This window comes from Neolamprologus multifasciatus, chromosome 11, assembly GCF_963576455.1.
Source record: "Neolamprologus multifasciatus chromosome 11, fNeoMul1.2, whole genome shotgun sequence".
In the NCBI taxonomy this organism is placed as follows: Eukaryota; Metazoa; Chordata; class Actinopteri; order Cichliformes; family Cichlidae; genus Neolamprologus; species Neolamprologus multifasciatus.
The window spans coordinates 18,188,573-18,203,010 of NC_140449.1; the positions used below are offsets into that span (position 1 = coordinate 18,188,573).

At 40.9% G+C, this 14,438-nt stretch overlaps 3 protein-coding genes across 3 annotated transcripts; all 3 read left to right on the plus strand.

Annotated features, from left to right (window-relative positions):
• The first annotated feature begins 737 nt into the window (after positions 1–737).
• Positions 738–3,913, plus strand: hoxa11b (homeobox A11b). The gene is made up of 2 exons (XM_085176575.1): positions 738–2,031; positions 2,993–3,913. Exons 1-2 carry the CDS (start codon positions 1,431–1,433, stop codon positions 3,223–3,225), a joined length of 834 nt encoding a protein of 277 aa, XP_085032701.1. The 5' UTR covers positions 738–1,430; the 3' UTR covers positions 3,226–3,913.
• A 3,251-nt stretch (positions 3,914–7,164) lies between these two features.
• On the plus strand, positions 7,165–9,676 carry hoxa10b (homeobox A10b). The gene is made up of 2 exons (XM_085178827.1): positions 7,165–8,310; positions 8,959–9,676. Exons 1-2 carry the CDS (start codon positions 7,536–7,538, stop codon positions 9,231–9,233), a joined length of 1,050 nt encoding a protein of 349 aa, XP_085034953.1. The 5' UTR covers positions 7,165–7,535; the 3' UTR covers positions 9,234–9,676.
• Positions 9,677–11,486: 1,810 nt separating this feature from the next.
• hoxa9b (homeobox A9b) lies at positions 11,487–13,508 on the plus strand. Its single transcript, XM_085178828.1, has 2 exons — positions 11,487–12,331; positions 12,813–13,508. The coding sequence occupies exons 1-2, from the start codon at positions 11,818–11,820 to the stop codon at positions 13,049–13,051; spliced, it is 753 nt and encodes a 250-aa protein (XP_085034954.1). The 5' UTR covers positions 11,487–11,817; the 3' UTR covers positions 13,052–13,508.
• The last annotated feature ends 930 nt before the right edge of the window (positions 13,509–14,438 follow it).

Genomic DNA, 14,438 nt, shown 5'->3' on the forward strand with positions numbered 1-14,438 from the left:
TGACAAATGAAAATGGGTTGGAGTGTGGGAAATCGCCCGTGTCCAAAGGTTTATATTGGGCGTTGCAATGAGAGAACAAGCGATCCAAAGACTGGAACCCCTTCGACAAATACCTCTATTATCCATAGTACATGAACACGTAAATGTCTACATTAAACATCAAACACGCTGGCTATATTTATATATATATATCAATCACCTTATTATGCTAATAAGCTATACTATAACCTCCCCAAACAGGTGAAAGCACGTGAGGCGTGAAAAAAGGTTTTTAAACTTTTACGCAAAAACAAAATCAAAAAAACAAAACAAAAAACTGCGGTTCAATATATTTTTGGGGGAAATGTGGTATTAAATAGAAAAGTGTGTTTTAACGATCATGGAAATGCTGGTCTGAACAAAAAACTTTGCAAATATAAAAATATAATGGAAAAAAAAGCCTCACAGTCTGTTATCTGTTTGCTCCGGGGTGTGAATCTGTGCGGATGCCTGAAAAACAAAAGTACACAATGTCTCGCATCGCCCCACACTTGTGGACTTGATTGGTCGCCATATAACCAGAGGAGCTACATTAAATTCGCAGACAAGAAATAATCCCATTTTACAGGCTTCTGATTTATTAATAAATTGACGCATGTGTGACTGAGCACCATTTTTTTATTTTCAAAACTGGAATCTGTCAAACTATCAAACTCAACAGATAATCTGTTCTATCTAAATGTTGTCATCTGTGTCTCAAAGTTTAACCCTTACGTGCGTAACCGGGTGTGTATCTTTGCTGCTGACGCGGCCGAAGACCTGATCTTCATCTTCAAAAGCGTTCAGGCGTCTGTGCTGAGGTCGGGGTTAAGGCGAATGTTAGGTTTAAAAACAGTAAAAAGAAAGAAAGAAAGAAAGAAAGAAAGAAAGAAAGAAAGAAAGAAAGAAAGAAAGAAAGAAAGAAAGAAAGAAAGAAAGAACCAAAAAAATAAATAAAAAATAAAATAATATAATTGCAGGTATGCTTGGCCTGCGTAAAAATTTATATAATTCAGGGGTTTTCCACCCTGTAGCATGGTACTAATAGGCCTTCAGCCAGATAACCCCACTGGAACAATGAAAATCAGTGTATAAGAGGCTCAGCTCTTCCAGCATATCCAAAATAGTTCTGAGCAAAATTCCGTTTCAGTATTTTTCCTTTTCCACACGGCCAAAGATCGACTTCATAAACTCTTTCACTCATATAACCTACACGTTGAGACGTAGGCTATCTGTCATTTTGTGCCAGTGGTCACATGGCTTTGGCCCTCAGGAATGGATAGAGATGGATCCCGACGTCAGCTTGTACGTCTAAGGATTTCTGCTCCACCAGTCTGCCTCAAAGTGACTGGAGCGCAGCGTCGCGGAGGAACTATGCAAGGATTATTATAGGACGTTTTCAGCCACAGAATATGGATTTTGATGAACGGATCTCTGGCTCCAATATGTATTTACCGAGTTGCACTTACTACGTCTCCGGAGCAGAGTTCTCGGGTCTCCCTCATTATTTAACCCAGAGCCAGTCCTCTTGCCCCATGACATACTCCTACCAGTCCTCAGCTCTGCCACAGGTCCCATCCGTGAGAGATGTGGCTTTCAGAGACTATGGCATTGATACTTCAAGTAAATGGCACCACAGCAGGGGGAGCCTATCGCACTGCTTCGCTGAGGACATCGTGCACAGGGAAAGCTGGACGAGCCCGACCTCTCGGGGGGGAGAGATCCTGGTGAAAGGCAGCCCCAGCGCCAGCCACTGCAGCTCGTCCAACCCGACGCCCAGCTTCTATGGCAGCGTTGGCAGAAACGGGGTCCTGCCACAGGCGTTCGATCAGTTTTTCGACACTGCCTACGGGAGCGCAGAGAACGGCGCAACGCCGACGGCACACGCGACAGACACGGAGAGACACGCCAAAGCAAGCCCAGCTCCTGCGCACCCGGGCTCCGACACGGCGGAGAGCTGCAGCCCCAAGTCGTCCTCCGGCCACAGCGAGGAGAAGCAGAGCAAAAGCAACAGTGAGTGAACCTGCTTAATGCACAGAGAAAAATCTTACGCCTTGCTCTTAAAGCTTTTTATATGCAGTTTTATAAGCACGTAAGGTTTATGGCGGGCCTGCAGATTTACCCTACAACAAAACTATGTTATAAACGACAAGATCACGTGCTTGGGATTGAAATTGGCCGTGAAGACTTTGGCGTTAAGCTCGTCTTCAAGATTTCCAACATGGCCTCTGTTTTTTCTCCTTCATTTGTGTGCTTGTATGGACTTTTATAATTACCTTGTAAAACATTTATATGCCAAATGTTAATTTTTATTTTATTAAAAAAAAAAAAAAACTACAGACATAACAGCCTAACAGCGACCTAGATATTTTAAACACACCACAGAGCCTCTGCATTGATTATAAGCCATTTTTGGATCATTTTAAGATTTAGCCTTCTTGTTTATTCCGCGCAGTGTAAAGTGGAGTGCGTTGGGCGTTTAAATCTGACTCTGGACAAGAGTTTAGGCTTAACCCTGCGTCTTTGGATAAATATTTACAAATTCACTGGATTTGCAAGGCTTTAATGCACCAGCTGCTTTCCATGACAGCATTTACAGTGCTAAAGCTAAAATAACAGCTCTCTACCCACAGCGAGATCAATAGGGAACAGTAAAAGAATATCAGATACATGATATTCCCATGTGTCGTTTAGGCCTACGCCTTCAATCCCCAAAACAGCCAAGATGATCCCCCCCCCTCCTCACTTTACAGATTTCAATACGCTTTCACAACTTCCGACAGGCAATCTTTAGTGCCCAACGTGTTTTACTATCAATCCCAGCCTTTGTTTACAAGTCTTGATCCTGTAGGCCTGAGTGTAGGGGGAAGATACTTGAACTTATCAGCGAGAAATACACTGGCGATCTCACTCGGGTGCAAAGGGGTCCATGTTAATCTTAAGAGACAATCTTTTGCCTTTTGTTGTCTTCCAGGTGGCCAGAGGACGCGCAAGAAGAGATGTCCATACTCCAAATATCAGATCAGGGAACTGGAAAGAGAGTTCTTCTTCAGTGTTTACATCAACAAAGAGAAGCGTCTGCAGCTTTCGCGGATGCTCAACCTGACAGATCGCCAGGTCAAGATTTGGTTCCAAAACAGAAGGATGAAGGAGAAGAAACTGAACAGAGACCGTTTACAGTATTACACCACGAACCCCCTGCTATAAAAAAAAAACTGAACAAAGACAGCGGACACACACCTCTCTCTTTTACACACACATCTATATCATTACCTGGACAGGAGGACGAGATTTTAAAGTGCCACTCTCCATAAATAATTATTTATACACCTTTAACATAATTTGCTCTATTATTATTATTATTATTATTATTATTATTATTATTATTATTATTATTATTATTATTATTATTATTATTATTATTATTATTATTATTATTAAGCTCGACAGATGTTAAAGTCTAATGGTTGCATGGGGGTGCTTACGCATCTGTATGATTTCCCTTCATTTTATTTAATAATATACATCAAGATGCATTTAAAAAAAATCCTATCCTTTTTCCACTATATGATTAAAGTTTACTTGCGCACGCACGTGTATCTTTCTGTCCCCTTTAATGGATCTTGATTTGGCCCAATTTTAGCGCGAACACACATCTTTTGCGGGCCGAAACGTTTGACTTCCCCCCGCCATCTTTTCAGTGTTCCTGTGCAAATACAAGAAGTCTGGGGATTTAAAAACGTTTTTTTCTAGGTTTTGGAGTTACTAACAGACCCCCCTCCTGATTTCTGACACCATTGATAGTGATCAGCTGGTCCAAAAACGCTTGCCACGGCATTGCATAGTTGTGGAATGAGTAAAGTCATAATCTGATACAAATTTGTTCGTCTCATACACTTAATGAATAATAATAATAATGGATTGGATTTATATAGCGCTTTTCAAGGCACCCAAAGCGCTTTACCATGCCACTATTCATTCACTCACTGGTGGAGGCTGCCATATCGCGCCATCGGCCCCTCTGGCCAACGCCAGTGGGCAGTGGGGTAGGGTGTCTTGCCCAAGGACACAACGACCAGGACAGAGAGCCCGGGGAGCGAACCGGCGACTTTCCGGTTACCCCTGAGCTACCCAACCCCCTGAGCCACGGTCGCCCCGTGAGTCTGAGATTCACTGATATTTAACATCTGGGCTTGACCCTACTACATGCGCTTTGTTGAGCCCTTGCTCGTAAAAGTTGGATTACTTTCCAAATTCATCCAAAGGGCAAACCTCTGATAAAAGAGCAAAGCCTCCAAAAGAAACATAATCCAATATTTTGTTTTATATGCCAGCACGTGGGTCGTATCAGATGCATGATATGTAGGTCTGAAGCTTTTTATTCCCTCGTGGCTGGAAATCAGATCCTCTGCAGTTATTATTTGATATCCGTTACAAGGCTTTCATTCATTTCTGGGAGGGGGATGTGGAAAAGCTTATTTTTGACCTTACATTCCTATTAAGTCAATCTGAAACGATCTTGACACTTAAAAAATCGCGTAGATCTAATTAAAAAACAAAAAAACAAATGTATCTGTTTTCTCATGTGGCTCCACGAAGTGTTGTAGCTGTTACTGGACGCTCAAGTCAGCCGGTGTCAGCCTGAACCAGCAGTAGCACATGGGGTAAATAAAGACACGGAGAAACCCCATACTGTGAGTACAGTCACCACCAACAGTATCATCATTTATTTATTATGTGGAGTGATTTAATCCAAAGACCTTACACAAGTATGTTAGGACATAAACAAGCTGGGAATCTTACATGCAAACGGAGGTAACTGCACATGAAAAGATGGTAAAAAAGAAAAAGTGTTCAATGTGATTTTATAATCAGCACTAGGGCCCTGAAAACAACTTGAATAGCCTGTCATAAGCTAATAAGGGCCCTGTAGCCTTCCTTATACTGTGCATCCTGTGAGGCTCCCAGGAATGCCGCTTTGATTGCTGCACATCCTCCCAGTTGCTCCAGTAACTTGGCCATAAAACGCGGATTCGTCTGGAGCGTTTGGAGTGCAGTGCAATAAAGCGTCTGAGACCAAGGTTATTAACTGTGACTAAGGGCCTGAAAAACAACGGCTGGGAGCACTGAAACTTGTGTTCACGGACCTTTCCGGCCTCATTTGTATCAGCATCTTGCCGTGGTAGGAATATTCCGTTGGTGTTGCGTTCCAGTGTGGGCCTGTTGTGTTTGCCCACTGGGTGGCGCTCCTCAGATCAATGTCATTGCCGTGAATTGAGATATGAAGGAAGTTTGACTCGACGTTCAGCCGCTTTAAAATATGTAACCACCTCAGGATTTTATTGTTAAGGTAGGCACAGACATACTGTCATATTCATTTCACAGTGACAGGGATGTGTTTTTCTTTTTCCCCTTCTCTTCTTGTGATTTAAGAAAGTATATTTTCCCACAACATCCAGAATCATTTCTGTCTGCATATAACTGACCTGAAGATGTTTTATTGTATGTTATCATATAATAATAAGATTTCTGGAAAAGTTCCGCAAGAAAACTCTGCAGAAAATTTATTTCTGTGTATATTCAATTCAGCAGTTCTCAGGTTGAAATTGTGCAACGTAATGGGCATATCTAATGCGCACGAAGAAATAAAATCTCAAAGGTTTATATTCCAAACAGTTTGTGGGTCACTAATTTTTACAACACCATACAGTTTTGTTTTGTTTTTAAATGTAGATCATACTTCATTTAGTGGGAGAGGATTTGATCATCCTTGGATACACGCTATGGGATCAATACAAATCTTTTAAAAAGTGGAAGCCATGGTTCGTTTGGTTACTTTTGTTGTCCCTTTGTGCATGCGTGCGTAGCTGTGCGTGCTTTTCACTCGATTTCTAACATTTATTTAATAAAGTCAGATAAGTAAAAAGCCCCCTTTTTACACCTAAGTTTATGTTTTATGTGAATAATAATATGAGGGAATGATAATAATCAGCAGACGCGCAGCACACACTTAGACCTGACGAGAAATAATCCAGAGGGTTAATGGATATTCTCATTCATTCCAGCAAGACTGCTGCACGTTTGCCGCCATATAAAATGGCTGTATATAAACTGCAGCTCTGATTTCTAGACTTTATGGCTCCAGGCTTAAAGGGAGATAGACGTAACCGGTGTTGTATTTTAGGATAAACCCCACGATAAGCGACATTTTAGGCTGACCTAAATCTCTCGGCCACAAACTCAGCTTCTATTTTTATTTAAAGGCGTGCTTTAATGTATTATTTTTGTTTTTTATTTTTTTGCTTTTAACCCAACGCTTATTGTTAACTAGCTTTAACTGACTTTGTCATGATATAAAATGGAAAATAAAAATAAACTAAGATCCTCGATTTGCTTGCTTGGCCGGCCGACTGGGATATGATCCGTGTGAGGTTACTGGAGCACTTTTTTTTAAAGTAGTACTTGTTGTTTCCTGAGAAGTGAAATATCTTTATACATTTGTTTATTTATTCTTTTATTTTAAATACGTAATACTTAACAGCATCTCTCTCTATCTCCATATATATATATATATATATATATATATATATATATATATATATGACACTAAGCTTAAAATTAGGCTAATAAAAAGTGGAGTATGTGCATATGGACCTTGGTGTTTCTGAAGAAGCAAGGAATAAATAGGTGAGAAAATACGGCATCCCAGCGGTGGCGAACATAACAGTAGAATTAACAAGTTCCAATCTGTTAAATAAGAAACTACCTTCCTTGCAGTATTGCCACTATTAGGCGACGATTACGCAAATGCAGCTCCAGGGCATTGTTCAACTGTGGCGCCTTTACTTCAGTGTTCCTGCTCGCTGCCCTTATAAATGCTCAGCAGAGCATCTGCAATAAAAGTTGCCTTGTCGTGACATTTTAATCCATAATATTCACACCAAAACGTGACCTGAAGTTTTGGCATGAATGCGACAAAGTTGAGCAGCTGTCCACTCTGCTATTGGACAGTCCATGAGAAATTTTTAAAAGGTTCTGGCCAATAATATTAACAATCAGATGAGCACAAGAAAGCTTAAGAGTCCCTGGACCAAAGAGTCACACACATTTTGGATCCTCGACGCATCCTGAGATTCTCAGAGGCACCTCTAGAACCCCTCATTTTACAGTGCTGTAAAACTGGCCATAAAGCTATGCATTGTACATAATGGTTAGGGACAGCTTTCAACAACTGAGTTTTCAAATAGCAGTTGTTGTGCTAAACTTAAGGCAGGCACCTCGAGGCTTATAGGTGCAAGAGTTTAAGGAGATTTAAAGATTTTACTTAAACCCATCTGATACACCACTTTCCCCCCTCAAAATTTCTCTTTACTTAGCCTAAAACAAAATATATGACACAGTGGAGATGCCTGATCGGGACTGGGAGGAGTCTGTAGTCGCCTGGTGTTTTAATTGGCTACAGGCTACAGTGAGAAGCGTGAGTATCAGTAATTATTCAGCAATGTTTTGCACAAGAAATGTCAGCCAGAAAGGGCTATCTTCATCCACCGTCAAATTATACCACAGCGATGTCATGCCCCAACAACCAAGCTGGAAATTCCTTTTTTGTGGACTCCTTAATCAACGTGAGAACCGACAGCGGTTCGTATTACCAAAGTAACAGCGTGTATTTGCCACCGGCGTCGGAATATTCATATGGACTCTCCGGTGGCTCTTGTTTCACGGGGATCGGTAAGCGCAACGAGCCAACGACCCAAAGCGTGATCCCCTCTGCTGCTTCGTATGTTCAAGGAATGGAAACGTGGCTGGAAACGTCGAGATCCTGTCGGGTGGATCAGCCCAGCGCCCAGCATATGGCTCAGTGTTCATTCTCGCCGAGTATAAAAGAGGAGAGCGCTTACTGCCTTTATGAGTCTGATAAATGTCCTAAAGGAGCGACAGTAGATGACATATCCTACTCGAGCGCATCCTGCCCGGGTAGCGGCAACACGGTGCCAGTCCCCGGCTACTTCCGCCTGTCTCAGACATACACGTCCTCCAGGCTCTATCACGATGTCCAGCCAAACATGAATCACTTCACTCTGCAACGACCTGCCCGTTTGGACAGCCAAGCCTCCCAGCCGCCGGTTGCCTCTGCGGAGTCGGAGCATGGAGAGGGCCACGAGGAGGCGCCTGTCCCTGCGCCCTGCGCCCCGGCCAGAGGAGAGGACAGCCGCCTCTCCTCGGAAGGCTCGTCCTCCCCCGAACCAACTGAGACATGCAGTACGGAGTGTCCAGAAAAGCTCGTAAAAGGTGAAGAGCTGGCATTAGCTGCAGAAATATGACTAAAAAAATAGGAGATGCGATCATTGATTTAAAACGTATGATTTCTGACTGCAAAAATACGCGAGGAAGATTGGTGCTTTTGGGGAACTGTCAGGCACTTAGAAGTTTATCAGACAGGAAGCAAAATTAAACGTGGCTTATTTAGAGCAGAGATGCAGAGCTATTGTCTCTCTCGAAGGAAAAAAACTAAAACTAAAAATCCCCCAAAAAATATTAAAACAGGCCTCGTGTATTTATTTCAACTATTAATAATATAATTAACTGTTATTTAAGACACACCTTAATTTTATATATATATACTACACTGCTACTATCAGTTTCTGGTAAGATGCTGATCTGCAGCTTTACAGTCACTCGGATATTTGTGCGTAAAATCCAAGTGCCGATCATTTAGATCTCAAATATCTGACATTGTACGCGGACATATATACTTTTACTAACAGTTGCAAGTGCAAACATTTGCAATAAATACGTATAGTTGAGGAATTATTTGAGTGAACATTTTCATGTGTGGGCACTGGCATGTTGTTTATGTAATGTTATCCGTTCATGATTTCTAATGAATATGACGTTTGTCACACCTGTTGCCTAATATTTGGCTAATTTTCATTGTAGGGGATGGAAAGATGGAAAGTACGGCTAATTGGCTCACAGCTAAGAGTGGTCGAAAGAAGCGTTGCCCCTACACCAAACACCAGACTCTGGAGCTGGAGAAGGAGTTTCTCTTCAACATGTACTTGACTAGAGAGCGCCGTCTGGAGATCAGCCGTAGCGTCCACCTCACTGACAGGCAAGTCAAAATCTGGTTCCAAAACAGGAGGATGAAACTGAAAAAAATGAGCCGGGAAAACAGGATCCGAGAGCTTTCCAGCAGCTTCAGTTTCTCATGAGACTGTGCGTCTTTGGCGCCCTCCTTCATCCATGCCAAGGACGCCTGTGCAGACCCCACACCCAACTGTGAGAATGAAAATAGGATCCTACTGCTAACTTATTGATTGTTGGTCTTTTTTGAATGATTTTTGTTTTCATGTCTGGTTTATTTTGTCGTGTTTGTATTTATAAATAGTTACATTTGTAACGGTGATCAGCTGAATACTCTGAATGTGACCACAGTGTTTCAGAGCTTCAGGCTTGTACATATTCTTTATTCAACCTGAGTGAACCATTGGAATTTGCATGCTGGACTAACCCTTGGGGAAACTTGTGTTCCAGTTACATGTAGGTATTTGTGTGAGTGCTAAAGAAGCCCAGAGATTTGATTAATATTTGCACATTTTGCTGGTCAAATGAATAAAACCCATCCATGCAACTGCAGCCTTCTTATTTCATTCACAAAACCAGAGCAGGAGCTGCGGGTTGTTTAAATTTTAAAGCTGGCACCGGTACAGCGCAAATGCATTTGTGCTCTTTGTACTTTAAATTGTTTTTTTTTTACACTTTGACGTTCTTCATAGGCCTTCGGCAGATGCCTGTTACGTCGTTGTTTTTGTCCTTGACATTACATCTAAATGTGCCACACAAAGCGTGGAGTAACAGTGACTCCTTTGATTGCGATTTTCTGAACTATCTGAAATTGTTATTACGTCGGGGTTTCTTGCATTCAACTTTTTAAATAGTAAAATCCATAATCTAGACGCCTAAGCAATAACGCACTCGGACTAATTTGACGAAAAGCAGCTCCAAATGGGTGGCTGTAAAGCCGTTTTGGTGCATGATATCAACTTGTGGTTGCTAACTGTCTGTACACTGAGTTCTGCGCCTTTGGAAATTTCTAAAGTTGTTACTAGTAATAAAACAGGCTAGAGTTAAGCAAAATTTTACACTTAAAAAACAGAAAGAAAAGAAATCAAAAACCCCAGAAGAGGAGAGCGGGCTGTGGAGTGGTTTAGGTAGTCTCATGTTGTTGGGCTATATTATTTCTCCCACAACACAAAACTGCCTTGATTACCTCAGTAAAACTCTTCGCATCATGAAAAGTGAATCGCTCTTAATTACTAATTGCATTTATTAATTGCTCGGCGCACACTGCTTCAGAGGCATAAAAGGTATTATTCCAAAAAGTGCAATAATGTGTTTTATGGCTTTGCGCAAAGGGGATAGACCACTTTTTTTTTTCCTTTTTGGTTATAAAGCCAAGTCCACATGACTACACTTTGGGAATTAAAAATAATAAAAAGAAACACCAAGTTTTAACCACGTCCATAATTTTAAGGTCACCGCTCTGTATGATTGTGAGTACATGTGTGTAAAAGGAGCAGTGTTGGAAGCAGGAATATGAAAGAATTCGCAGTGGTATGCGTCCTGGAGAGGGGGAAAGGACAGACAAGGCCTCGGTTATGATCATTGCAGTCTGCCAGTTGCCTCGAAATGCCGGATGCGTCTGCCTGAGCCAGAGAAAGGACACAAAGGCTGAGCTTTATTGGTGATATTTAGCTTAGACAGCCAGGTTGTAACCTTAAGAAAAACAACCCAATTGCCCGTGATAAAAGGGGCCTGGTATATGGCACCCAAATAACCTCATCCCACTTTCCGTTTTAGATTGCCTTCAAAGTGGACCCACAGACACGCAGACGCAACTATGTGCGTTTTGGAAACTGTCCCAGAATGTTTAAATCTTCCAAAGCCTGGTGATTCTTTAATGACGTGTTTGCTGCTTTTGTATATATAAAAAAGGAAAATCTTGACATATTTTATCTGCCGCTACCACGAGCCTCATTTTTGTACATATTAGAAGTTTTATAGAGGTCATTAAAGTATTACAGTCTGTTTTTTTGATGGGGGGTAAATAACCCTATGATGCTTTTTTATGAATACATACATACATACAATATACATACATACATATATATATATATATATATATATATATATATATATATATATATATATATATATATATATATATATATATATATATATATATGTATGTATGTATATATATATATATATATATATATATATATATATATATATATATATATATATATATATATATATATATATATGTATGTATGTATGTATGTATGTATTCATAAAACAGCATCATAGGGTTATATATTCAGCTGAAGACCTTGTTTGATGATTTTACAAATGGATACTTTAAAGGATTATTACCCCCGTCCCTATTTACAGCTAGATTTAATTACACTAACATACCCTCTCTTGACAAAAATCATAACGTTTATTGCTTATAAACGAAATAGTTCCCAATAAAAGCGCGGGGATTTGCTATTAAAATATGGTGGGGGAAAATGGTGGCCATTTAGCCGAGAGCTAGGCTGATTTATTATTTATTGTTCTGTCCCACGGTCACGTGTTTGGGGCGCCCTATCCAGTCTTGGGCAAGGTTCAACTTACTGGACGCATTGAGTTTCTAGCTGGCGCACGACAGCAGCAGCTTATCATGCAATGAAACGTTTTTTTCTAAACGCTGCAGGACTGTAGAGTGCCGTTTTCTGACTTTGCGTCTTTGCAATGTCGACTTTGGGGACCAGTTATTACATTGACTCGCGCATTCTTCCCGAGCAGGAAGATATGGCACCGAGGTATTCCTCGTCAGCCGCAGGGGTGGAGCAGGCGGTGGTCACCGAATATGGCGGACAGGAGTCTTGCCCATTGCAGGCGAAATCTTCTATTTTTGGTGGCTCTTGGAGTGCCATCTCGGCCCACACTCCAAACACGGCCGCTCCGACATATATACATCATCCTTACGCGAGTGGGGACAGCGATGGCATGTTTACGCGCTCTTGGGCGCTGGATCCGGTCTCTGCGTCCCTGTGTTTGACGGGATTACCATCGACAGGCATGCACTATGAGATAAAACCGGAACCCCTGATTGGGACTGCGGAATGCACGACTTTGGAGACGCACACGCATCTTTTGTCTGACACTGAAAACGGTGCGTCTCTTGTGGAGGTTCCCTGCGAAACTGCGTCTAAAGCCACTGTAGAGAATCCGTCAGTAGAGGGAAAAAGGGAGGTGGATCCAAGTAAGCAATGCAGGGTTTGGATTTTTATTATTATCACTCGATGTAAACATTTAGATAGCATAAGCAAAAGGGTTTAATTTTTCGGGAATGTGGAGGAATTGTTTTGAATGCCATTGGCTTGTATCATCTTGAAAACGCGTATGACGCTATCATAAGAGTGCATTGTTTCAAAGGTACGGAGACATAGCGGTCTCCTAGCTGATTAACATCATATCCAAAATAAATAAATAAATAAAATAATAAATAAGGTGACTATAACCCTAATATTCACGTGAGATTCTGCGCATTTTTCCAAATTTGGCAGAAATGTTGCCAGAGAAAAACCTCAAAATTGCCTCTCTGCAGACAAAAAGAATGTCTCTAAAGAAAAAGGTCATACTGTGCGTAAAATGAATAAGCAGGACTTGTTTTATTTTTGTTTTGTTTTGTTAATTTTACACTCATCTCGATAGCGTTAACTCTCTTGTCTCATGGTTTCCAGATAACCCGTCATCCAACTGGCTTCACGCAAAGCCCACCAGAAAAAAACGTTGCCCGTATACAAAGCATCAAATCCTCGAACTGGAAAAGGAGTTTCTGTTTAACATGTACCTTCCCCGGGATCGTAGATACGAGATAGCGAGACTGTTGAATTTGACCGAGAGACAGGTAAAAATCTGGTTTCAGAACCGCAGGATGAAGATGAAGAAAGAAAACAAAGACCGGCGAAGAGACAGTTAACTGTTTTCATTTTTTCTTTGTTTTTTCTTGGACAGACCTGGGATTAGAGCCTGGTTGGGAGGGGAGGGGTGAGGGGTTGAAAGGGAAAACTGGTGTCTGTCCTTAATGTTCCTGTAACACATGTTGTTGTAAAGTTAGTGCTGTTGAAACAATGCTGGGTGTTTTTTTTTCTTATAATATCGAGAGGAACAAGTGTTTTATGAGAACTTAGATGTGTTGTACTGCCGCACACAGATAGCTACCTTAGGCCATTTGTTATTTGCATGGATCTGTTGACTACCTGAATGTCTTTCAGCTACCTATTTGCATTATTTAAGTTATTGTTTTGGTAACTTGATATTGTTTTTTTAATAGTAAGATTTTGATGCATTTGTGAACATATTGCGCACACGGAAAATACCTCATCGTTCTTGATTTAACCTAAAATAAAGTGTAGTTTGTGTAGCATTTAAGAAAAGTAGTAATGTGATGTCATTTTTGTATTTAATTTCTCCCAACAATAATACACAAATGTAAATCAACATTTAAATTCCTAAATGGTGCTAGAGGATTTTGTTTTTAAATGCTCCTTTGTTTCGATCGTGAAATGTTTTCAAATCCTTTTTTATCTTTTCTTTTTTCTTTTTTGAAGTTAAAGCTTTTGCTTCTGTTATATACAAATTAAATGAAGTGGGGGAATATTTTATTACAGGAAGAAAACGATAAAAATAGACTTTTACTACAAGTTCTGGGCTGTAACCTTCGAGCTTTATGGCGCAAACAACCCAAATGAACCACCGAAACTTCCCAAGCTAAGGTTTGCCAAGTTAGCCATTCTCTCTCTCTCGCTCTCTCTCTCTCTCTCTCTAACTCATAAAAGTCTTCTGTCAAAGCCTGCTGGTATAAATTTGTATTTTAATAATTATCTATCTAATTATATATGTATCAAAGCTGTAAAACGGTCACAATTACGTGAATTGTCCTTAATCCTTAAATCCTTAAAAAAGAAAGAAAGAAAAAGGAAAAACAAAATAAAAGCGTTAGACTGCAAACAGCAGAGGCCTACCTGTATCTAAGAGAAAGTTAAAAGAGATTATTGTTCCATTGTAGTGATTTTATTTTCCTTATTTGTCTGCAGGATACTGTGGGCCTTTGATCGTCTCGCTATATGCCCCCCCCCCCCCCCCCCCCCACAATAAACCACAGCCAACCTCAGCTGTTTATAAGGTGCGAAAACAGCAAAGCATGCAGAGGCTAGGGCAAATAGTCAGATATGTAGCCTAATATTTGTCCATTTGCGCGCGCACACACACACGCACACACACGGGGGGGGGGGGGGGGGGGGGGTTGGGTTGCAAATGGGTCTGTTTTAAAACGTCTAATTACTTTACAGCCGCCCACCAACAAT